Below are 27,409 nucleotides of genomic sequence, written 5' to 3' on the forward strand. Positions count from 1 at the left end.
TCTTCCCTTCCTTTCTCAGCTGATTTCATCCAATCCCATGACTTTAAAAGCACATATATAGTGATAACACCCAAATCTATATCACCAGCCAACAGCAACAGATGTGTCACGGGCAACTCACATTTAACACATCCAGCATTTTTTTCCTCCTTAATTACCCCCCAATCCACTTCTCATCTTAGTAAATGGCATCACTATCCGCTCAGTTGCTCAGACCAAGAATCTAAATTTAATTCTCACCACCTCTCTCTTTCTTATTATTCATCACACACATTCTATTAGCCTGTCCTATTGACTCTATCATCACCCTCATCTTCTCTGCTACAACCCTAATCTGAGCCACCTGCCCTTCTTCCTCTATTGCTCCCCTTTAGGGTCTTCTTAACATAGCCAGAGTGATCTTTTAAAAGAATATAAATTTCACCTAGTTAAAATCCCCCAACAGCTTCCTATTACAATTAGACTAAAATCCAAACTATCTAACTTGGCACTTACAAGGCTCTACAAGATATACCCTCACCTACTTCTCAAACCTCAATTTCTACTATTCTCCCTTTTGTTCACCACACTCCAGCCACACTGGCCCTTCTGTCCCTTGAAAAGGCCAAACTCATTATACTCGCAAGGTCTTTGTCTAGAATGATCTCCCAAATCTTGCTTCATTCATATCATTCATGCTTCAGGTCAATGTAACTTGCTTAGAGAAACCTTCCTAGTCATCCTAACATATTCTACTCCATTACCCTATTTTATATGTAGTTATCACTGTCTAAAATTACTATCGTGCACTTATTATCTTACTCTCCTCCACTAGAATGTGTACTTCATTAGGACAGAGGATTCCCCTTTTTCTTCATATTATACCCTAAGCGCCTCGAACAATAATTAGCACACAGCAGGTATTCAATCAGTATTTGTTAACTGAATTTCCAAAGGAGCTGCTAGCGTTAAAAGAAATTTTTAAAAATGAAATAATCCTCAATACAGAAAAATCCTTAAGTAGCTTTTTTGTTCTTGAATCCTTATTTATAACAGTAAAAACCTGAAAACCACCTAAATGTCCAACATTTAGAAATGGTTAAATAATTATGGTACAATCACAGGATGGACTCTCATGCAGTCATTAAAAATGTGATTTTTCACAGTACTGGAGAAAAGTTATGCTATAATGTTAAATTAAAAGCACAGAATCCAAGATTTTACATATAATGTAACCTTAATTACTTTAGAATACATGTATCAGACACAATCTGCCAAACTCTCACAAGAAGAAATCGATGATCTCAATAGGCCTGTATCTATAAGTTGAATCAATAATTAATAACCTTGAAAACAGAAAGCATCAGGCTCAGATGGGTTCACTGGTAAATCCTACCAAACATTTAAGGAAGAAATTATACCAATTCTCTACAATCTCTTTCAGAGAACAAAAGCAGGGGGAATGCTTCCTAACTCATTTTATGTGGCCAGCATTACCCTAATACTATGAAACCAGATAAAGACATCACAAGAAAAGAAAACCACACATTAGTACTTCTCATAAACATAGATGCAAAAATCTTCAACAAAATATTAGTAAATCGAATTCTAAAAAGTATAAAAAGAATTATACACGACAACTATGTGGAATTTATCCCAGGTATGATTAAAAAATCAATTGATGTGGTCCATCATATCGATGGACTAAAATAAAAATCACACAATCATATCAACATATGCAGAAAAGGCATGTGACAAATGCCAATACCCATTCATGATAAAAACTCAAGGGAAACCAGGAATACAGAACTTCATATCAACCTTATGAAGAGTATCTACAAAAACCCCACAGCTAACATCATATTTCATGGTGAGAAACTCTTTCCCACAAAGATCAGGTGCAAGTCATGAATGCCCCCTTTTACCACTCCTTTTCAGTACTGTGCTGGAAGGCCTTGTTAATGCAATAATGCAAGAAAAGGAAATAAAACGTATACCGACTGGGAAGGAAGAATAAAACAGTCTTTGTTCGCAGATGACATGATCATCTATGTAAAAAAAATGCAAAAGGATGAGCCAAAAGAATTTCTGGAACTAAAAAGCAACTATAGCAAGGTTGCAGGACACAAAGTTAATATACAAAGTTAACTGCTATCCTATACACTGAGAGTGAACAAATGGAATTTGAAATTTAAAATGCAATACCAGACTCCCTCTTGCGAGAGCACTGGAATCACAACTAACTGCTGAACAATCATCAACAGGAGGACACTGGAATTCATGAAAAACATGCCCCACATCCAAGGACAGGGGAGAAGCAGCAATGAGATAGTAAGAAGGGCGCAACCACAATAAAATCAAATCCCATGGCTGCTAGGTGGGTGACTCACAAACTGGAGAACATTTATACCACAGAGGTCCACCCACTGTAGTGAAGGTTCTGAGCCCCATGTCAGGCTTCCCAACCTGGAGGTCCAGCAACAAGAGGGGGAATTCCTAGAGAATCAGACTTTGAAGGTTGGTGGGATTTGATTGCAGGACTTCGACAGGACTTGGGGAAGCAGGGACTCCACTCTTGGAGGACACACACAAAGTAGTGTGTGCATCAGGACCCAGGGAAGGGAGTGGTGACCCCATGGGAGACTGAACCGGACCTACTTTCTAGTGTTGGAGGGTCTCCTGCAGAGGTGGGGGGAGGCTGTGGTACACTGCAGGGACAAGGACGCTGGCAGCGTAAGTTCTGGAAAGTACTCCTTGGCGTGAGCCCGCCCAGAGTCTGCCATTAGCCCCACCAAAGAGTGGGTAGGCTTCAGGGCTGGGTCACCTCAGGCCAAACCACCAACAGGGAGGGAACCCAGTCACACCCATCAGCAGAAAAGTGGATTAAAGTTTTACTGAGCTCTGCCCAACAGAGCAACACCCAGCTCTGCCCACCAACACTTCTCCAATCAGGAAGCTTGCACAAGCCTCTTAGAGAGCCTCATCTACCAGAAGGCAGACAGCAGAAGCAAGAAGAACTACAATTCTTCAGCCTGTGGAACGAAAGCCACAATCACAGAAAGACAGACAAAATGAAAAGGTAGAGGACTATGTCCCAGATGAGGGAACAAGATAAAACCCCAGAAAAACAACGAAATGAAGTACAGATAGGCAACCTTCCAGAAAAAGAACTCAGAATAATGACAGTGAAGATGATCCAGGACCTTGGAAAAAGAATGGAGGAAAAGACCGAGAAGATGCAAGAAATGTTTAACAAAGACCTAGAAGAATTAAAGAACAAACACCTAGAAGAATTAAAGAACAAATAAACAGAGATGAACAGTAACTGAAATGAAAAATACACTAGAAGGAATCAATAGCAGAATAACTGAGGCAGAACGGATAAGTGACCTGGAAGACAGAATGGTGGAATTCACTGCTCTGGAAGAGGAGAAAGAAAAAAGAATGAAAAGAAATGAAGACAGCTTAAGAGATCTCTGGGACAACATTAAATGCACCAACATTCGCATTATAGGGGTCCCAGAAGGCGAAGAGAGAGAGAAAGGACCCGAGAAAATATGTGAAGAGATTACAGTCGAAAACTCCGCTAACATGGGAAAGGAAATAGCCACCCAAGTCCAGGAAGTGCAGAGAGTCCCAAGCAGGATAAACCCAAGGAGAAACATGCGGAGACACACAGTAATCAAACTGACAAAAATTAAAGACAAAGAAAAATTATTAAAAGCAACAAGGGAAAAACGACAAATAACATACAATTAACATACAACACATGACAAATAACATACAAACATACATTTGTCATATAAAAATGACAAATAACATACAACAGCTGATTTCTCAGCAGAAACTCTACAAGCCAGAAGGGAGTGGCATGATTTATCTGAAGTGATGAAAGGGAAGCACCTACAAGCAAGATTACTCTACCTGGCAAGAATCTCATTCAGAGTTGACGGAGAAATCAAAGGCTTTACAGACAAGCAAAAGCTAAGGGAATTTAGCACCACCAAACCAGTTCTACAAAAAATGCTAAAGGAACCTCTTCTCTAAAGAGGAAACACAAGAGAAGAAAAGGACCTATAAAAACAAACCTGAAACAATTAAGAAAATGGTAATAGGAACATACATATCAATAATTACCTTAAACGTAAATGGATTAAATGCTCCAACCAAAAGACAGAGGCTTGCTGAATGGATACAAAAACAAGACCCACATATATGCTGTCTACAGGAGACCCACTTCAGACCTAGGGACATATACAGAATGAAAGTGAGGGGATGGAAAAAGATATTCCATGCAAATGGAAATCAAAAGAAAGCTGGAGTAGCAATACTCATATCAGATAAAATAGACTTATAAAGAATGTTACAAGAGACAAAGAAGGACACTACATAATGATCAAGGGATCAATCCAAGAAGAAGATATAACAATTATAAATATATATGCACCCAACATAGGAGCACCTCAATACATAAGGCAAATGCTAACAGCTATAAAAGAGGAAATCAACAGTAAAACAATAATAGTAGGGGACTTTAACACCTCATTTACACCAATGGACAGAATCATCCAGACAGAAACTTAATAAGGAAACACAAGCTTTAAAGGACACAATGGACTAGATAGATTTAACTCATAATTATAGGACAGTCCATCCGGAAACAGATTACACTTTCCTCTCAAGTACACATGACACATTCCAGGATAGATCACATCTTGGGTCACAAATCAAGCCTCACTAAATTTAAGAAAACTGAAATCACGTCAAGAATCTTTTTGACCACAATGCTATGAGATTAGCAATTAATTACTCAGAATAAAACATAAAAACCACAAACACATGAAGGCTAAACAATACGTTACTAAATAACCAAGAGATCACTGAAGAAATCAAAGAGGAAATAAAAAAATACCTAGAGACGAATGACAATGAAAACATGATGATCCAAAACCTAAGGGATGCAGCAAAAGCAGTTCTAAGAGGGAAGGTTATAGCAATACAACCCTACCTCAAGAAACAAGAAAAATCTCAAATAAACAATCTAACCTTACACCTAAAGGAACTAGAGAAAGAAGAACAAACAAAACCCAAAGTTAATAGAAGGAAAGAAATCATAAAGATCAGAGCAGAAATAAATGAAACAGAAACAAAGAAAACAACAGCAAAGATCAATAAAACTAAAATGTGGTTCTTTGAGAACATAAAATTGATAAAACTTTAACCAGACTCTTCAAGAACAAGATGGAGAGAACTCAAATCAATAAAATTAGAAATGAAACAGGAGAATGCAGCGGGCCGTTTCCGACCAGCAGAATAACGAGCCGCCACACGCAAGATTCTTCTCGTATCACACTTTATTGGAGCACAGCTTGGTTGAAGAAAGATGGAAGGAAGACCCTACGCAGCAGAATATGGCAGGCTTTATACTGGCCAGAAGGTCCACACAACAGCCCTGGATTGGTGTGTGTCAGTACATGTGACAATATATTGCTACGCCTACAATCCACGGGATGCACGCGTGGCGCCTTACGCGGCACTCCCGGGTAGTGCAAGCAAGATGCAACAATGTAACTTCGCCTTCCTCTGGACCAAGAATCCAGCTCCTGCCTGGCGGCGTCCCACATCTCCCCCTTTTTCTTTATGTCCTTAGACCACATAACGGTCGCCCGTACAAGTCTTGCCCCCAAGGGGACATGGCTGTTCAAGGGCTATTGTCATGGGCGGCAGAAATCACCTTCCCATAGTGCAATGCTGCTTACAGCGCGGGGTGCAAGGGCTGATTTCAGGCAGAGGCTCCCACTAGGAGTGCAATGGCTCATGGCCATCCTGTGCAGGGGCAACCACTAGGACTTGTTTAGCAGGGAGATCCAGGCACCGGCAGGCTGGCCGTTTTCAATGGCCACCAAGGCTTGCATCAACATGATCTTCTGTGTGTGTGACTTACGTTTCAGACGACACACCAACCACAGGCATAGTGCGATCCCCACTGCACAAAGGATGCCAAAAGCCCCCATGCCTACCCATTCTTTAAAGAAAAGAAAAGTAGAGGATAGCCATGAAGCAAAATTCCCAAAAGAAATAGGGTGTAACTCGGTAGTATTAAGATGAATAATCTGTAATCGTTGTTCAAACAGCAGTCTTTCTGCTTCTTCAGACCAATTTCCTTTTAAATATTCTCCAATCAATTTACTTTGGTTCAGACGTCCTATAATTTTATAGGGAGTAACACAAAGATGATTAAATTTAGCAACACAACCAAGCTGAAGCATATCATACAACTCTTCAAAGGCATCCTCCAGCAAATCCATCCGTTGATTTAAAGATAAAATGCCAGCATGTAAATGTGTATTAAAGCGATTCTGATTTTCTAATGGCTCGGCGGCATTCTTTTGTACATTGTTCATAAACAAGTTGTTTCACTAGAGGCATCGCCTCATCCACATTACCAAAAATTCTTCCCGCCGCTTCCATCATCCGGGCTACAAAATCAGAAAATGGCTCTGTGCCTCCCTGTATTATTTTTGTTAAATTCCCTGACACCTCCCCTTTATTTGGGAGGGCTCGCCATGCACGCATATTAATCTCATTTATTTGATTATAAACTTGTACAGGGAACATAGTCTGATTATTTATCCACTGTCCTTGTCCTAATAACATATCTACATTCCAGGCAGGCTGCCCATTGGCAGCATTTTCCCTCGCTTGACTGTGAGCCAAATCAGAAACAATAGACTTCCAGTCTAAATATTGCCCCATCGTTAAACACGCACGAGCAATATCTTGCCAATCAGTAGGGGTCAAGGCATTTCTTGTAAGCCGCTGCAAAAGCATAATAGTATAATTAGCAGAAATGCCATCTCGTTTGGAAGCTTCTGCAAGATCTCTAATTAATTTATGATCTATCATATCATAATATCGCTGGCGTGTAGCCGGATCTTCAAATACTGGAAACGCATTGGACAAAGAAGAAGGAATTTGAAACCAAGCCTCGCGGGGAATAAAAGTACATTGCGGGGAAGGAATGGAAGGCGCAGAACGCCTAGGTTGAACAACACTCTTTGAGGCAAAAAATTCCTGAGGTCGAGAAGGGGGCAAAGCCCCAAAAGGGCCATAACGCTCCTCCTCATATTTTGCAGCAGCTTCTGCCAAATCCGCAGCATCGCCGGGATCTAGCTCCTCATCATCTGATAAATACATGGCTTGCAAGCCAGACAATAGCGGATACATTGGTTCTCGCCCAGTCTCTTGGGCGTCTGGTTGTTTAGATTTTAACTTTTTCTTAACCTTATTATCTACTAATTCTTCTTTTGTAGGCCTATCATCTGTAGCCTTATGACTGCCTGCTTCGGAAGCACTATCTTGATATGACCGCAAAACTTGCGTCGCTTGTTTCACTATGTCTGTACACTTTCCCTCCTTAAGACAAGATCGAACTAAATTCCACAAAGGGAAAGTCCCACAGCACAGCTTACCCTCCTCATGAAAACGGTGCAAATCCTTTCCTAATTTCTCCCATGAAGGGATAGTCAAAGTACCCGAAACTCCAAACCATGGCGCTGCTTGATCTATATCATTCAGTAAACGGCCAATAGTCTTGTGAGATAACATCAACCCCCGATCCCGTAAAAGTGCCTGTATCGGCTCATAAAAATTTGCCGTGGGGTTAACATGAGTATTCCCCATTATGTATTTTGACTGACTTTCACTAAAAGATTTACACCATTACACACACAACAAGACAGTGCAAGGCACAAAAGCTACGTACCGGCAAAATTACCGGTTCACTCCGTGTGTCGAGTTCTGAATCGGTCCTCCATGCAAGGCGCGAAGTTCCCGGGTTTCGGCACCACTTGCAGCGGGCCGTTTCCGACCAGCAGAATAACGAGCCGCCACACGCAAGATTCTTCTCGTATCACACTTTATTGGAGCACAGCTTGGTTGAAGAAAGATGGAAGGAAGACCCTACGCAGCAGAATATGGCAGGCTTTATACTGGCCAGAAGGTCCACACAACAGCCCTGGATTGGTGTGTGTCAGTACATGTGACAATATATTGCTACGCCTACAATCCACGGGATGCACGCGTGGCGCCTTACGCGGCACTCCCGGGTAGTGCAAGCAAGATGCAACAATGTAACTTCGCCTTCCTCTGGACCAAGAATCCAGCTCCTGCCTGGCGGCGTCCCACAGGAGAAGTTACAACAGACACTGCAGAAATACAAAGCATCCAAAGAGACTCCTACAAGCAACTGTATGCCAATAAAATGGACAATCTGGAAGAAATGGACAAATTACAAAGGTAAAACCTACCAAGGCTGAACCAGGAAGAAACAGAAAATATGAAAAGACCAATCACAAAAATTGAAACTGTGATTTAAAATCTTCCAACAAACAAAAGTCCAGGACCAGATGGCTTTACAGGTGAATTCTATGAAACATTTAGAGAAGAGCTAACACCCATCTTTCTCAAACTCTTCCAAAAAATTGCAGAGGCAGAAACACTCCCAAACTTATTCTACGAAGCCACCATCACCCTGATACCAAAACCAGACAGAGATACTACAAAAAAAGAAAATTACAGATCAGTATCACTGATGAATATGGACGCAAACATCCTCAACAAAATACTAGCAAACAGAATCCAACAATACATTAAAAAGGATCATACACTATGATCAAGAGGGATTTATCCCAGGTATGCAAAAATTCTTCAATATATGCAAATCAATCAATGTGATACACCATATTAACAAACTGAAGAATAAAAACCATATGATCATCTCAATAGATGCAGAAGCTTTTGACAAAATTCAACACCAATTTATGATAAAAACTCTCCAGAAAATGGGCACAAAGGGAACATACCTCAACATAATAAAGGCCATATAGGACAAACTCCCAGCAAACATCATCCTCAATGGTGAAAAACTGAAAGCATTTCCTCTAAGATCAGGAACAAGACAAGGAAGTCCACTCCCGCCACTGTTATTCAACATAGTTTTGGAAGTCCTAGCCACGGCAATCAGAGAAGAAAAAGAAATAAAAGGAATCCAAATTGGAAAGGAAGAAGTAATATTGTCACTGTTTGCAGATGACATGATGCTGTACATAGAGAATCCTAAAGATGCCACCAGAAAACTACTAGAGAGCTAATTAATGAACCTGGTAAAGTTGCAGGATACAAAATTAATGCACAGAAATCTCTTGCATTCCTATACACTAACAATGTAAGATTAGAAAGAGAAATTAAGGAAACAATCCCATTCACCACTGTAACAAAAAGAATAAAATACCTAGGAATAAACCTACCTAAGGAGGTAAAAGGCCTGTACTAAGGAAACTATAAGACACTGGTGAAAGAAATCACAGATGACACAAACTGATGGAGAGATATACCATGTTCTTGGATTGGAAGAATCAATATTGTTAAAATGACTATACTACCCAAAGCAATCTACGGATTCAATGCAATCCCTATCAAATTACCAATGGCATTTTTCACAGAACTAGAAAAAAAATCTTAAAATTTGTATGGAGACACAAAAGACCCCAAATAGCAAAAGCAATCTTGAGGGAAAAAAACAGAGCTTGAGGAATCAGACTCCCTGATTTCAGGCTATACTACAAAGCTACAGTAATCAAGATAGTATGGTACTGGCACAAAAATAGAAACACAGATCAATGAAACAGGATAGAAAACCAGAGATAAATCCACGCACCTATGGTCAACTAATCTATGACAAAGGAGGCAAGGAGTTACAATGGAGAAAAGACAGTCTCTTCAATAAGCGGTGCTGGGAAAACTGGACAGCTACATGTAAAAGAATGAAATTAGAACACTCCCAAACACCATATACAAAAATAAACTCAAAATGGATTAAAAACCTAAATGTAAGACCAGACACTATAAAACTCTTCGAGGAAAACATAGGAAGAACACTCTTTGACATAAATCACAGCAAGATCTTTTTTGACCCACCTCCTAGAGTAATGGAAATGAAAACAAACAAACAAATGGGACTTAATGAAACTTAAAGCTTTTGCACAGAAAAGGAAACCATAAACAAGACGAAAAGACAACCCTCAGAATGGGAGAAAATATCTGCAAATGAATCAACGGACAAAGGATTAATCTCCAAAATATAGCAACAGCTCATGCAGCTTAATCTTTTTTTTTTTTTTTTTTTTTTTTGTGGTATGTGGGTCTCTCACTGCCGTGTCCTCTCCCGTTGCGGAGCACAGGCTCCGGATGCGCAGGCTCAGCGGCCATGGCCCACTGGCCCAGCTGCTCTGCGGCATGTGGGATCCCCCTGGACCGGGGCACGAACCCGCATCCCCTGCATCAGCAGGCGGACTCTCAACCACCGTGCCACCAGGGAAGCCCATGCAGCTTAATCTTCAACAAAAACAAACAACCCAATCAAAAAATGGGCAGAAGACCTAAATAGACATTTCTCCAAAGATGACATACAGATGGCCAAGAGGCACATGAAAAACTGCTCAACATCACTAATTATTAGAGAAATGCAAATCAAAACTACAGTGAGCTATCAACTCACACCAGTTAGAATGGGCATCATCAGAAAATCTACAAACAACAAATGCTGGAGAGGGTGTGGAGGAAAGGGAACGCACTTGCAGTGTTTGTGGGAATGTAAATTGATACAGCCGCTATGGAGAACAGTATGGAGGTTCCTTAAAAAACTAAAAATAGAATTACCATATGACCTAGCAATCCCACTACTGGGCATATGCCCAGAGAAAACCATAATTCAAAAAGACACATGCACCCCAATGTTCACGGCAGCACTATTTACAATAGCCAGGTCATAGAAGCAACCTAAATGCCCATCAACAGATGAATGGATAAAGAAAATGTGGTACATATATACAATGGAGTATTACTCAGCCATAAAAAGGAACAAAATTGGGTCATTTGTAGATACGTGGATGGACCTAGAGACTTTCATACAGAGTGAAGTAAGTCAGAAAGAGAAAAACAAATATCGTATATTAATGCATGTGTGTAATCTAGAAAAATGGTACAGATGAACCAGTCTACAAGGCAGAAATAGAGACACAGATGTAGAGAACAAACGTATGGACACCAAGGGGGTCGTCATGGTGGTGGGATGAATTGTGAGACTGGGATTGATATATATACACTAATATGCATAAAGTAGATAACTAATAAGATCCTAAGATAACTAATAATAAAAAATAAACAAATTTTTAAAAATGCAATACCATTACATTAGCACCAAAAATTGAAATACTTAGGTATAAATCTAACAAAATAGATACAAAACCTATATGAGGAAAACCACAAAACTCTGATGAATGAAGTCAAAGAAGAACCAAATAAATGAAGAGATATTCTATGCTCATGGATAGGCAGACTCAGTACCACCAAGATCTCAGTTCTTCCCAACTTATCTGCATGTTGGAGGAGGTCATTGAGAGGACATGACCACTGGTTGACCTGAGAAATGGACCCAGGCAATCAGAGGCTCCTTACCCTCTCCGTGGGATGTCCATTCTGCCCACTGTTCTCATACAAGGAGCCACTTCAAGGACACAGCCTTGAGAAAGTAATGTGCTATTGAGACCATCTGGACTATATACATGACTGAACCCCATGAAGGTCTCTAGATAAATGCTTAAGATTCTGGAGGGTGGGTACGGAGATCTACTTGTCATGCAGCTGCCCAAGACATGCCTTGTATGTAAGTTCCCTTGTTTATTAAAACTGCCACCTTCCAAACTGGAGTGGTCTGCCTTTCTTCAGTCCCTCCTTGCCCTCTATGTATGGGGGCCAGTTCAGAATTTCACTCAGGGAACTCGTGAGGTTGTGAACCAACAATGCAACCTCAATCAAAATCCTAGCAAGTTACTTTATGGATATCAACAAACTGATTCTAAAGTTGACATGGAGAGGCAAAAGACCCAGAAAAGCCAACACAATATTGAAGAGGAAAAACAAAGTTGGAAGACTGACACTACCCAACTTCAAGACTTACTATGAAGCTATAGTAATCAAGACAGTATGGTACTGGGGGAGTGGCCAAGATGGCAGAGTCAGAAGACCCTGAGCTCACCTCCTCCCATGGCACACCAAAATTACAACTATTTACACAGAAACTATTGATGAGAAAGAAGGGAATACTAGCAGAAAAGATCTTCTACAACTAAATATACAATGAAGGAACCACAATGAGATGAGTAGGAAGGGTGGAGATGTGGCAGAGTCAAGATCCACACTCCCAGGTGGATGACCCACAAACAGGAGGATAATTACAACTGTAGAGGTTCAGCCCAAGGAGCCAGTGGTCTGAGCACCCTATCAGGCTCCCCAGCCTAGGGGCTTCTGCACTGGGAAGATGAGCCCCCAGAACGTTGGCTTTGAAGGCTAGTGGGGCTTACTTTTGGGAGAGCCAGAGGATTGTGGGAAGAGACTCCACTCTTAAAGGGCACACACAAAATCGCACACACTTCAGGAGGACCCAGGGCACAAGCAATAATTTGAAAGAAGCCTGGGTCAGACTGACCTACTGATCTTGGAGAGCCTCCCAGAGAGGCAGAAGGCAACTGGAGCTTATCTTGGGGACAAGACAAAGGTAGCAGTCATTTGGGGGAGGCTGTTCTACTACATGGACGCTGGTGCTGGCAAACACCATTTCTGAACCCTCCTTCTAGCTTATTAGTGTCAGGACCCAACCCTATCCACTAGCCTTTCAGCACCAATACTGGAATGCCTCAGGCCAAGTAACTAGCTGAGCAGAGACACAGCCCCATCCACCAGCAGGCTTGCTGCCTTAAGGTCCCCTGAGCCACAGTCACCCGGGGATCCAACACTGTTTGCCAGAGGGCCCGGGACCCAGCCATGCACACCAGTGGGCAGCACTAGCCCCAGAACCAGCCTCACCCACCGGAGGATAGGCAACAGTCCCAGGATACCTTGGGCTCTGGCCCCAGCCACCAGTGGGCAGAAACACAAACTCTGGGACCCCCAGCTCTGCCCACCCGTGAACAGGAACTAGCCTGGAATCCCCTGGGCCTCCCCACCCAGTAGCAGGCCGACACTAGCTCTGCAACACCTAGGCCTTGCAGCCAGAGACCCCAGGACCTAGCCCTGCCACCAGCTGACTGATACCAGCTCCAAGACACTCTGGACCCCTCAGCCAGCTGTCCCAGGATCTAGCTCCTCTCACCAGTGGGCCAACACAAGCTTTGGGACACCCCAGACCCTGCAGCCAGCTATGTCTGGAACTGGCCCCACCTACCTGCAGGCCGACACTATATCTGGAAGATCCCAGCACCATACCCACTCCAGAACCCAGCTCCAACCACCAGTGGGCCAGCACTAGCCCCAGGACCACTGGGCCACAGTCAGCAGCCTCATGACCCAGACCTGCCCACCAGTGGCCAGCATCCTCTACACAAGGCAGTGCCTGGCAACTAACTGGAGTGTGGGCCAGCCACACCTACCAGACTCCCATAGTAGTCAGTGTGCCACAAGACAAGGACCCACATAGCCCACACAGCAGGCACCCCTAGAGCATACAGCTCTGGTGACCAGGGGGGATTGTGCTGTTGGGGTGCAGAAGAACTAAGTGACAGGAAATAGGCAATTTACTTTATAGAGAGTTCAAAGTAGTGACTGGGTGAACAGAGTGAGAAGTTAAAAGTTTCTAACAAAGAGTTTAAAAATATAAAGAAAAGCCAAGCAGAGCTGAAGAATACAATAACTGAAATGGAAAAATACACTAGAAGGAATCAACAGATTAAATGATACAGTGGAATGGATCTGTGAGCTGGCAGACAAAGTAGTGGAAATCACTTAAGCTGAACAGAAGAAAGAATAAAAAGAAATGAGGACAGCTTAAGAGACCTCTGAGACATCAAGCATACTAACATTTGAATTATAGGGGTCCCAGAAGGAGAAGAAAGAGAGAAAGTGGCAGGGAACATATTTGAAGATATAATAGCTGAAAACTTCCCTAACCTGGAGAAGGAAACAGACATCCAGGTCCAGGAAGCACAGAGTCCCACAGAGAATCAATCCAAAGAGGACCACACCAAGACATAAAAATTAAAGATAGAGAATGTTAAAAGAAGCATGGGAAAAGTAGCAATTTATGTACAAGGGAACTCCCATAAGGCTATCAGCTGACCTTTCAGCAGAAACTCTGTAGGCCAGGAGGGAGTGGCATGATATATTTAAAGTGATGAAAGGGATAAATCTACAACCAAGTATACTCGACCTGGTAAAGCTTGTGTTCAGATTTTATGGAGAGACCAAAAGTTTTATGGACAAGCAAAAGCTAAAAGAGTTCAGCACCATTAAACCAGCTTTACAAGAAATGTTAAAGGGACAACTCTAAGTGAAAAAGAAAAGGCTACAACTAGAAAGATGAAAATTGTGAAAGGAAAAAATCTCACTGGTAAAGACAAATATACAGTAAAGGTAGTAAATCAGCCATAGTAAGAAGATTAAAAGACAGAAGTCATAAAATCATCTATATCTGCAATAAGTAGTTAAGGGATACACAAAAGATATAAAACAAAAGATGTAAAATATGATGTCAAAAACAGTAAACATGCAGGGGGAGGGTAAAAATGCAGGGTTGTTAAAATGAGTTTGCACTTAAGAGATCAGTAACTTCAAGTAATCATACATACACATGCGCGCATACACACACATGCACAGAATGCTATGTACAGTGTGGGGAATATAGTCAATAACTATGTAGTATCTTTGTGTGGTGACACATATTAACTAGACTTATCATGGTGTTCATTTTGAAATGTATAGAAATATCAAATCACTATGTTGTGTAATAGAAACTAACATAGTATTGCAGGTCAATTATACTTCAAAAACAAACAAACTCACAGAAAAAGAGATCAAATTTCTTGTTACCAGAGGCGGGGGGTGGGGGTGGGGGGGAATTGGATGAAGGTGATCAAAAGACACAAACTTCCACTTATAAGATAAATAAAACTTAATAAAATTAGAAGGAAAAAAAGACAATATGGTATTTGCAAAAGAGTAGACAAAACATATCAATGGAACAGAATACAGAGCCTAGAAATAGACCCCTATAAATATAATCAGCTGATCTTTGACAAAGGAGCAAAGGCAATACAATGGAGCAAAGATAGTCTCCTTCAACAAATAGTGCTGGAACAACTGGACATCTACATGTAAAAAATGAATCTAGACAGAGACCTTATACCTTTCACAAAAATTAACTCAAAATGAATCAGAGACCTAAATGTTAAACTGTAAAATTCCTGGAAAACATAGGAGAAAACCTAGATGACCTTGGTTTTGGTGATGCCTTTTTAGTTATAACATCAAACACAGGATCCATGAAAGAAATAACTGATAAGCTGGACTTCATTAAAATAAAAAACTTCTGCTCTGTGAAAGACAATGTCAAAGACAATTGTCAATCCAGACAATACAATATTATTCAGCACTAAAGAAATGAGCTATCAAGCCAAGAAAAGGCATGGAGGAACCATAAATACATATTACTAAGTGAGAGAAGGCCATCTGAAAAGGCTACATACTATATGACTCCAACCATATGACATTCTGGAAGAGGCAAAACTACAGAGTCAGTAATTACATACACTACCATGCATAAGATAGATAGCTAGTGGGAACCTGCTATAAAGCACAGGAAGCTCTGCTCGGTGCTCTGTGATGACCTAGATAGGTGGAATGCGGGGGTGGGAAGGAGGTCCAAGAGGCAGGGGATATATGTATACATATAGCTGTTTCACTTCACTGTAGAGCAGAAACTAATACAACATTGTAAAGCAATTACACTCCAATTTAAAAAAAGGAAAAAAAAATCAGTTGTTGCAGGGAGGGGCAGTATGTGAACAGGCAGAGCAGAGGATTTTTAGGGCAGTGAAAATACTCTGTATGATATGATAATGATGGATATATGTCATTAAACATTTGTTCAATCCCATAGAATGTACAACACCAAGAGTGAACCCTAAGGTAAACTATAAACTTTGAGTGATTATGATGTGTCAATATAGGTTCATCTTTGGATAAAATGTACCATTCTGGTGAATGATGTTGATAATGGGGAGGCAATGCATGTGTGGGGAATATAGGAAATCTGTACCTTCCTCTCACTTTTGCTGTAAACCTAAAACTGCTCTAAAACAATAGTCTTAAAGTCTTATGATACATGTATCATAAAGACTTCAAAGCCTAAATATAAGGCCAGAAACTATCAAACTCTTAGAGGAAAACATAGGCAGAACACTCTATGACATAAATCACAGCAAGATTTTTTGACCCACCCCCTAGAGTAATGTAAATAAAAACAAAAATAAACAAATGGGACCTAATGAAACTTCAAAGTTTTTGCACAGCAAAGGAAACCATAAACAAGACCAAAAGACAACCCTCAGAATGGGAGAAAATATTTGCAAATGAAGCAACCGACAAAGGATTAATCTCCAAAATTTACAAGCAGCTCATGCAGCTCAATAACAAAAAAACAAACAACCCAATCCAAAAATGGGCAGAAGACCTAAATAGACATTTCTCCAAAGAAGATATACAGACTGCCAACAAACACATGAAAGAATGCTCAACATCATTAATCATTAGAGAAATGCAAATCAAAACTACAATGAGATATCATCTCACACCAGTCAGAATGGCCATCATCAAAAAATCTAGAAACAATAAATGCTGGAGAGGGTGTGGAGAAAACGGAACCCTCTTGCACTGCTGGTGGGAATGTGAATTGGTTCAGCCACTATGGAGAACAGTATGGAGGTTCCTTAAAAAACTACAAATAGAACTACCATATGACCCAGCAATCCCACTACTGGGCATATACCCTGAGAAAACCGAAATTCAAAAAGAGTCATGTACCAAAATGTTCATCGCAGCTCTATTTACAATAGCCCGGAGATGGAAACAACCTAAGTGCCCATCATCGGATGAATGGATAAAGAAGATGTGGCACATATATACAATGGAATATTACTCAGCCATAAAAAGAAACGAAATTGAGCTATTTGTAATGAGGTGGATAGACCTAGAGTCTGTCATACACAGTGAAGTAAGTCAGAAAGAAAAAGACAAATACCGTATGCTAACACATATATATGGAATTTAAGAAAAAAAAATGTCATGAAGAACCTAGGGGTAAGGCAGGAATAAAGACGCAGACCTCCTAGAGAACGGACTTGAGGTTATGGGGAGGGGGAAGGGTGAGCTGTGACGGGGCGAGAGAGAGTCATGGACATATACACACTAACAAACGTAGTAAGGTAGATAGCTAGTGGGAAGCAGCCGCATGGCACAGGGATATTGGCTCGGTGCTTTGTGACAGCCTGGAGGGGTGGGATAGGGAGGGTGGGAGGGAGGGAGACGCAAGAGGGAAGAGATATGGGAACATATGTATATGTATAACTGATTCACTTTGTTATAAAGCAGAAACTAACACACCATTGTAAAGCAATTATACCCCAATAAAGATGTTAAAAAAAAAAAAAGACTTCAAAAAAAATAATCTAAAACACAATAGTAATATCTCTAGGTTACAAGACTGTGGGTAAATTTTTTCTCCTTTTTCTATATTTTTCTATTTTCTATTATAAATATGTATCAATAATTTTTAAAATATAATAACCACCCTCTAAAAGGGGACCTACCAAACCTCTCATATTCCCTATTATGTCAATTTCAGAATCCTACATGGTCTCTTTGTTTGCTGCAAAAATTGTCTTTTGCAGGTGCATGTCAACTTGCAATCTAAATCTAACATCCAGACTCTGGTAAAACTTCTTACCATGTTAGTAGTGCCACCCTCTTTGGTGTTTTGTGTGTTATATACATTGTCCACGGGTTAACTAATAATTAGGAAAGTCACACTGCAACCAGGTAATGATGACCAGTCTGTGGACTCTGTAATTAGTTGTCAACTATGTTCTAAGACTTAAAATAGCCTTCCACTTTCCACTCCTAATTGGGAATTATACCCTGCTTCCTGATCAACCTTAATATCTGTAAAAATATGGACACTGAGGTGGTTAGACCTGGTTACACCATCATCTTGTGGCTAATTTAATATTATCACAAGCAACATCATACTGAGTAAAAATTGCAAAATTCTTAGGAGTAACTGCCTGTGGCAATTGTCATTACTCTCCATAGATTGAAATGAATATGTAATGTGAGCTTCCACACCAGAGGCAGTAGTGTCTAGTACTGTATTCCTGACCAGGAAAGAAAGTCCTCTCATAGTAATGAAAAAAAGATAAAGAATGAATGTCCTCTTTGGTTGGGAGGTGAAATAGGTACGTGATTCCCAGGAACAGAGAGAGCAGCAGGATTTCCTCAACAAAGAGACCTATGGCAACCGTGCATCTCAGTTCTTCTAACTGATTTGAGGAACAGGTTATATACACTTCTCTTAACAAAAATTTATTTCTGGGCCTTTAAGTTCAATTAGGTGCTCCTGTTCTGCCACACATTCCATGTTTCCAGCACCCATGACTATGACCTCTCCCTTTCTTGGGCTCCATTGAGAGGTTGAACACCCATCTATACCTTGGCAATGATACAATCCAGAATTCTGACCTCACATCCAACCTCTTTGCTTTGTTTCTATATCCCCAGCCCCTGTATTAAACTAAAATCAGGTATCTCTCCCTGATTGTTAAGAACAAGGTAACTTTTAGAGTGAAATGAGTTAACACCTCCTACAATCACAACCTCTTATTAGCCAATCCAGCATTATGAGCCACCCATCCCAAAACAAAATTTTTTTTAGAATTTAGTGGTGTTATGATGAATTGAGCCTGCCTGTGGCCTCAAAAACCGCTAGATCCAGGGTCCAATGTCCATCTTCAGTCCCACTGCCTATCCCCTCATTCCAAGAATTTTTTAGTATTTTTCTGCCATGCTTACTAATACAGATGGATAGGCATGCCAGTGTTGTAAGGTGGGCACTATATTTCCCTTGATCTTTTAATAATCCAATACACAGAGGGTGATATTGTAGACAGGAAATCCAGGATCTATTAAGCCTTTCATACAAGTTCTTGCTGTCTTTGGCCAATATGGTGATACCATGTGCCACCTTATAATTAGAATAGATACCACTGCAGCCAAGGCAGCTTGTTTACACTGGCTAGGTGTAAACCCTTGCCAGTCCTTATACTGTTTCAGAATATTGATTCATACTGAAGACACTTGGAGGACACTTGCTGGCCTAAAGAGAAGCCAGTCAGCTGTCAGTGGCAACATGCAGTCTCAGCTACCTTGCCCTCATTGGACATGAATCTAGGGTGCTATTTCAACTGTCCTTGTGAATATGTCCACTTTAGAATTTCATAGAGGGGGGATGATCTGTCCTTCTGAGGGGCGTTTAGATGCTTCTTCAAATATTAACATATTGGATATTTGGTCTATTTCTGACTGCAGATCCTGGCTCCAAAATGGAAATTTATTAATGGACAATCTTGGGCTTTCCATGGTCCAAATCATTGGCCCAAACCCACTACAACTGATCTAGGAGTCTGCTGAAATCAACACCTGGGGCATGGAGTTACACCTCAGTTGGTACCATCCAGGATGCACATAATTTTGCCCATTAAGTGAACCTTCCAGGTCCCCAGTGAGTAAGCATTTTTCTGGACTGATGATGCAAGGTATCTGTCTTTTCATGTTTTCAGCCACTGATGACACTGGGCAGATCCATTAATGGAAAACAATACAAAGGGTTGCTTTTTTTGATAAAAAATCTCCAAATGGACCTTAGGTAATAGGCCCAAATTTTTAAAGGGGTCTCAATACTTGGTAACTGATCAATATTGTGATATAATGCATAATAGTAAATGAATAAATTTGGGTAGGCGCTGAGTTTTTTGAGTTTGACTTCCCAGCCCACTACCATGGATTACTTCTATATCTAGAGCAGTGGTTTTTCACCCTGGCTGCTTATTGGAATCATCTAGGAAGCTTAAAAACAGAAGCAAACAGCAACAAAGAAACTATACCTGAGACCCACCCTAAATAAGTTAAATTGAAGTTTCTAGGGATGAGACTCAGCCGTTGGTGGTTTTATTACGTTTGCTTTAACTCTCCAAGTGATTCTAATATGCAGCCAGGTTTGAAAATCAAGAATCTAGAGCAATGGTTTTCAAACTTTAGAATACATCAATATCACATGTAGGTGATTAAAGTAGATTGCTGGGCCCCCATCTAGATTTTCTGATTTGGTCTGGGGTGAAGCTCAAGAATTTGCATTTCTAACACCTAGTTAAGTGCTAATGCTAGCATTAGCAGGTGATGTTAATGCTGCTGGTTAAAGGACCACACTGAAAACCACTGATCGAGAGTGTGCTTTTCAAATTTTGATATTAAAACCCACAACTTTAATATTTTAAACCCAAAACATTACCTGAGAACGTTGTTAAAATTCAGAGTCTAATCCAGTAGGCCTGGGGTAGGGTTTGAGACCTGCATTTCTTGCTGGTCTAAGGACCACATCTTTGAACAGCAGGGATCTAGAGCTGCCATTTTTTAAATAACCAAGCAAACTAGAAGCTGCTGGAGCAAATCTTCAAGGAGGCCAGTTTTGCATACTAATAATGACATGACTCATTTTGATGACTTCTTTCTTTGTTCCCCGATCACCTGAACATACACAGTCTCCTGGACAGTCTCGTGATTACAATGTAATTATTGCGAAACAGCCAACATCTCCACTAACGTGAAGCTCTACTCACCTTACTTGATACAGCTGATCACTTCCTTCTCCCTGAAACACTCTTTTTACTTGCCTTCCATGACCCCATACTCTCTTGGTCTTCCTCCTACCTCTCTAGCCACGTTTTTGTCAGTTCTTTTTCACCTCCCCTATATTTAAATGTTGGAGGGCTGCCGGAATCCATTTTTCAGATTCTTTATCCATACTCACTCCTTCAGTAGTCTCATCCAGGCTCATGGCTTTAAATACTATCTAGATGCTGATAACACTCAAAGCCCAGAATGCTTCCCTGGATTATAGACATGCATGTTCAACTGCCTAATGTACAACCCCACTTGGTTGTCTATTAGCATCTAAAACAGAACACTTCTAAAAGAGCTCATGATCTTCCCTTTCTCCCAAAACAGAAAATTTGCTCCTGCCAGTCTTTGCTAATTCAGTAATTGGCAACTCTATTCTTTCAGGTGTTCTGGCCAAAAACTGCAATCACCATTGATCTTTCTTTCCTGTCACAATTTATACCTGGTCCATCAGTAAATCATGTAGCCTCTATCTTCAAAATATATCTAATCCTTTCTCACTGCTTCCACTGTAACCACTCTGGTCCAAGCCACCAATATGTCTTAGAACAGTCCCCTAAGTGGTCTCTCTGCTTCCATCCTATCCCTCTCCCTCAGTCTGTCATCAAAATAGGAGCCAGAGTGACCTTGTTAAACCATTAACTCAAATTATGTCACTAATTTGATTAAATTGCTCCAATGGCTTCTAATCTCCCTCAGATGGGAAAGCTAAAATCCTCTCAAAAGCCTGTAAGGTCGTACACAATCTGTTCCCACCACCATTACTTCATCAGACCTCATTTCTTTACTACTTTCACGTGAATTCACTGCACTCCAGCCACGCTTTCACATTGTTCCTCAAGCACATGAGGCATTCCATTTCAGGGCTTCTGAACTTGATAGTCCCTTTGACTGAAATGTCCTTCCCTCATAGCCACACAGCACATTCCCTCACCTCCAAGTCTCTACTCAAGTGTTAAATGTATACTTTACAGTGAGGCGTTCCTGGCTACCCTATCCAAACACCTATCTAAACTCTTCCCAGTAGTCTCTATCTCACTTTCCTGTTTTTTTCTTAGCCCTTACATACTATATAGATATAGATAGATATACACACTATATATACAAAAATAATAGATAATATGTACACACTATATACATATTTATTATGTATATAAATATGAAATTTACCTTGTTTATTATCTCCCCCCAGTAGATACAGGTTCCATGAGGGCTGGGAATTTCACCTGCTTGGTTCACCACTATAACTCTAGAGCTAAAAATAGTCCCTGGTAAATACTAATAGGTGCTCAATAAATATTTGCTGAAAGAATAAGGAAAGCAAGAAATACCTATTTTTACACTAAGATGTGTCCCAGACACCAATTAAGAAAGTGTCTTAAGGGACTTCCCTGGCAGTTCAGTGGTTAAGTTTTCGCTTTCCAATGCAGGGGGTGCAGGTTCGATGCCTGGTCAGGGAGCTAAGATCCCACATGCCTCGGGGCCAAAAAACCAAAACATAAAACAGAAGCGATATTGTAACAAATTCAATATAGATTTTTAAAATGGTCCACATTAAAAAATATCTTTTAAAAAAAAGAAAGTGTCTTAAGAAGGTGGGTATAACCAATTGTGGCAAATGATGATAAATCAAATAAGATTAGAACAGAGAATTGACCACTGGATATAGCACTGTGGAGGTCACTGGTGACCTTGACAGGAGTTGCTAGGGTGAAATAGAACAGAGCTAAGACTGAATGGGAGAAAAAGAACTGAAGATAGTGAGTACAAACAACTTTTTCAGATATTTTCTCTTAACATAAGACGATTGCATATGATGTTACCTCGTCTCAAAATGCTATGCCTTCACTCATTTCTTCTGATGACGACTTCTCTGTTTTCTTAAAGATCCAGACAGCTTACGTATTCTATTCACTAGGTAACATCACTGTAACTGTTATGTGCCCATGTACATACCACTATCCACAGTACACATAGTATTCTAAGTGATTCTTTACTTGACTGATAGTGTCTTAAACTCCTAATACGTTAAAGCTGGGATACTTCCACAAAGATGTTCAATAAATATTTCTTTGATGAGTGAAAAGACCTTGAAAGAACAGTAAGTTAATAGTTTCTAAGAAACTATTACTTCTTAATAGCTTCAAAGAATTTATTTACCATGTTTTCCTTAATTTATATCCAAATATATTTTACTAGTTATCTATGTATTAGACACTATAAAATAATAAAGGAAAAGTTATTATAACACAAATGTAAAATTTGTCTTTTCCCCAAGTAAATAATAGATACATTTAATGTATATTTATGACAATTTGAACTATTATTCTGGATAATTCAAACCTTTGACTAAAAACATCTTAATTTTATCTCTTAAACTGTGCAGTATTTGAAAAACAACCATAAATATTTTGATATCCAAGTACATAAAGTGAAATCTTACAGAACAGAATTATTAAATAGTCTGTGAAAGTTCAGGTCACCAATTCTAGTTACTTAAACACAGGGACATTTTACTAAATCTGTATGTAATCTAATACTTTCTGAAGTATTGCTTCTAGATATTACACAATGCTTAAGAAAATTCTGGTATCAGGTTTGAGGGCAGGGTTTCTACCCATTTCTCAAACTGCTTATTTAAGAATTCTATGTGTGCATGTTTTGGGATACAGATTGGCAACATGTTTCCTAAACAGAATCATCTGGGGCACTGTTTGAAAAACAAATTTCTGGGATCCAGCTCTAGAGGATTCTAGCTTAGCACATTTGATGAAAAGGCTAGAAACTGGCAAAAAGTTCCTTAAACTGGCAAAAAGCTCCTGATTCTGTTGATCAGTCAAGTTTGGGAAATATTGACCATATATCTGGAAACATTAAGTAGACAACAAGTAGGTTTGCAGCAATTCCTGCCAGACCTTAAAAAGTTGCTACCCTCAACCCATAAACACAAAAACTACTGATCCACCATGGAGACATCATACATTCTGAAACGCTTTTTCAAGACAATTTTGATTTGTGTTGAATAAATGAAATTTCCATACTATAAATACAGAGCTGTTAAAAACCACTTTTACTAGATTATGATGAAGCTTGATCAGTTTTCTTTCTTCAAAACACCACCTACCACAATTGAAGAGCTACTACACCTTTCATTTTGTCTAAAGGAAAAAAAAGTAGTAACAAAATGCACCAAGCTAACTACATTCCATCAATGGTCTTCACTGGTGATGTATGACTTGAAAACTATCAATAACATTCACTACTTCAAGCACAAACTTGTCAAAAATGTGTTGATGGGTAGTATCTAGAAAAATTAATTTTAAAAGCTATTGTATCCTTTGGGAAGACAGCTGGCAAAAGTTTCAAAATATAGACCAAGCTACAGATGTTCATCGTATATTAAAACTACTAGTAGTCTATTTTATAACTTAGTCTTAAGCCGGTAATAAACACTTAATAACTAGAGAATTTTATCAATATAACTTGGGACACAGGAAAAAAAAACATTAAGAAAGAAAAAGTGACTCTAAAATTCCTGTGTTATTTCTGACAGTGAAACTAATTTCTACATAAGTCAGTAATACTGAAATAAATATAACTAAAGGACAAATTACTATATATATGCATACCTAATAAAAAGAAGTAAGACAACTACATGCAACACAGACAAAATGATAAAGTCATGTGGCACCACCATTGGCAATGCCAGATGTAGTAAGATGATAGAACTGGTAAGCAACTGATCATTATTTAGTCTACAACCAATATGGCACCTACACTTTCAAAACCTAAAGACAACGACTTGCTCATTCTGGTACAGTCAGCTTCAGACTAAGTTATATTCAATTAATATGTTTTGCCTAAGTTTCAAGCAAGTATGAAAACAAAACAGATGATAAAAACTATACTTTTTACTAATGAGGCTAATATTACAGCAACAGTTTTCCACCATGCCATCACATTTATGAATATTACATTTTCTGCTGTGACAGAATTGAAAAATCACTGGAGTAGTAACTATATTTGTATTTCAAACACTGAATTGAAACAAATTTGAAAGCTTTGAACATTTTCCTGATCTATTTCACAAACAAGAATGATCTCTACCATTATTGTATGAAACAAAATTTCCAAAACAGTTTGAGCGATTTCTAAGTTATAGTCTTAGTACTGTACTAAATTTGTGCCACAATTTCAGGATGCTATATATTCAGATTTTACTACCCCATTGAAATTTTCAAGAAAACTTTTTATTGTTATAAATTATTTTAAGGGTGAATCCTTTGCATAAAATCATAAGCAAGTATCCAATTATGACAAAAATTAGAGTAATCTCACTTTTGAAACACGCTGAGATACTACATATATGGTTGTACAACTAGGTATATATTATATACCAAAGGAAGGCAAAGCATCACCTCCTTACAATTTACTGAAACACAGTTATAAAAATTCAAGCGGTGTGACATAATATAGCTTTAAATTACTGCTGGAAGAATAAACAAAACATCATTTACCCCATCAAATAAATCATATCTAGTTTCAGAAGATCTTCATACCATATTGCTCTCAACTACCAAGTAGTAAAAACAACAGAAGTGCACCTCAAAATCCTTCACACCTACCTACCCCACCTACTGAATCGAACCTAAGAGACTATCTGGAGGAGGGCTTCAGTCAAGGCTTCTTCAACTATATAAGGCTACTATCCCCTGAACTGTCAGAGAACTAACACATGGAAAAGAAGAGAGAAACGGGAAAGGATCAGGGAAAAAGACAAAGAACTGGGGTAAATTCTACTCTTGGGGTGAATAACAACAAACAACCGAACCCCAAACACTATCTCATTTCCTACTCCACAATCTCAGCTTCTGGTCTCCTTATCTTTACTCCATCTTGCCCTACCTATTGTTTGTCCTAGGCCTCCTTTTCCCTCTTACAGAGCATAAACGTACAGACTTGCAAAATAGAAGATCTTCTTTATTTACAGAATTTAAGTGGCAGAGTTTTTTGCCTACAAGACATCAAACCATGATACTGGATTTGAAATGCACAATTTAAATCCTGTGGAAAATAGACATGGGGATAAAACTGAGTAACCAAATCCAATCATAGAATCTCTTTAAAAAAACCCAGAAGAAGCAAGCGCAAGTGCGCGCCCACACACACACAAACACACACATAGTCTCCAAATGTTTTAAAACACATTCTCCATCATCAACGACAAATATACTGTGCTTGAGACAATAATCAATGGACAAGAATAATTTCTGCAGCTTTTAACTTTATTTGCCACAAAAGTTCTGCTGAGACACTGATTGAAAATTACATTTCAAATACACCGCTCACTAAAGAAATGTAAACAAGCACTGGGACCAACTTTAAGATGCCGCCCACAAAAGAATTAAAATGAAGACAAAACTGTGATTTAAGTTAAAAATACAAAAGTATATTTATTTAGCATTGCTTTATTGAAAAGGAAACAGAATTGGAAATCAGAATTATTTTTAGCACCTTCCTCGGATCAAACCTATCCCCAAACTGCCTATAGGTGTGCACATTTTAAAGTCCAATGAATTGTCTGAAGGTTGCCAGGGTTTCTTTTCTATCTGCTGATAACAGCAGGGAGCGAAACCTCAACTAATCATTATGGCCAAGAGATGAGAGCCCTCCAGGATGCCATCCTGGGCGCGCTCCCCAGGACCAGCCTAGAGCTTAGGGGACTTTTATCAGTCCTCTACTAGGTAAAGGACTTCCCTCGGGCGCTTTAAGAATTCGTTGAATAAGAAATCAACGAAGGGATTTAAAGGAGTAAAATGCTACCAAAATAACCTTTCGAACATTTCACAAATTTGATGGAAGAAGAAGGGTACACAGCCAGAAAACCGAGCGCCCAGTGGATAAGCGGACTTGGTGTCACCGCACCGACCGAGAGGGAGAGACTCTAGAACGCGAAGATGGGGAAAGGCATCTAGAACGCGAAGATGGGGAAAGGCATTTCTCCGGTGATAACAGGGTGGATTCGGGACCAGATGGCTGTGGATTTCTCTCCCGGGCGATACGCCCTGAAGGAGCGGGTCACGGGCACCCAGGACCGGCAAGTGCAAACTCGGCGCGCGGATCTCAAGGGGACGGCGGCCGCCCCCGCCCCTCCGTACCTGATGATGTCGTCGCTGTGGCCCCGGTAGAACTTCTGCCGGTGCTCCCGCGGGCTGTACACCACGCCGACGCCCGCCACGAAGTACACGATCTCCTTGGCCGCCGTGTAGTAGAGGTTGTTGCGGCACTGGTGGCCCCGGTAGCCGTACACCCACTCGAGCCGCAGGTGGCAGCTCGGGGCGCTCCGGGCCGCCATGTCGCGGCGCCCACCCCGCCGTTCCGCTCGGGCCCGCGGCGGCGGCGGCGGCGGCGGGAGACAGGAGGCGGCAGCGTCCGGGCGAAACAAGCCCTCCCGCGGGCGGCCGGGACTCGCCGCCTGCCGCGTCCTCTAAGCCGCGCCTGGCAGGTGCATGTCGCTTCTCCTGCCGCCGCCGGCGCCGCCTCAGCCCACGGGCGGGAGGAAAACCCTAGCCTCGCGGAACATACTGAG

General features: G+C 40.4%; 1 protein-coding gene across 7 annotated transcripts in view; it reads right to left on the bottom strand.

Annotated features, from left to right (window-relative positions):
- The window catches only part of EML5 (EMAP like 5), a 169,410-nt gene extending 142,207 nt beyond the window's left edge, over positions 1–27,203 (bottom strand). For all 7 annotated transcript variants that reach the window (XR_009563183.1, XM_060295159.1, XM_060295158.1 and 4 more), the window contains exon 1: positions 26,979–27,203. Coding sequence is in view for 6 of the 7 variants with exons in the window: in XM_060295159.1 (XP_060151142.1) it covers positions 26,979–27,175 (197 nt within the window). In the remaining variant the exon portion in view is untranslated. The remainder of the gene's footprint in view (positions 1–26,978) is intronic.
- Positions 27,204–27,409: the final 206 nt, after the last annotated feature.

Source organism: Globicephala melas, chromosome 2 (assembly GCF_963455315.2).
Source record: "Globicephala melas chromosome 2, mGloMel1.2, whole genome shotgun sequence".
NCBI lineage: Eukaryota > Metazoa > Chordata > Mammalia > Artiodactyla > Delphinidae > Globicephala > Globicephala melas.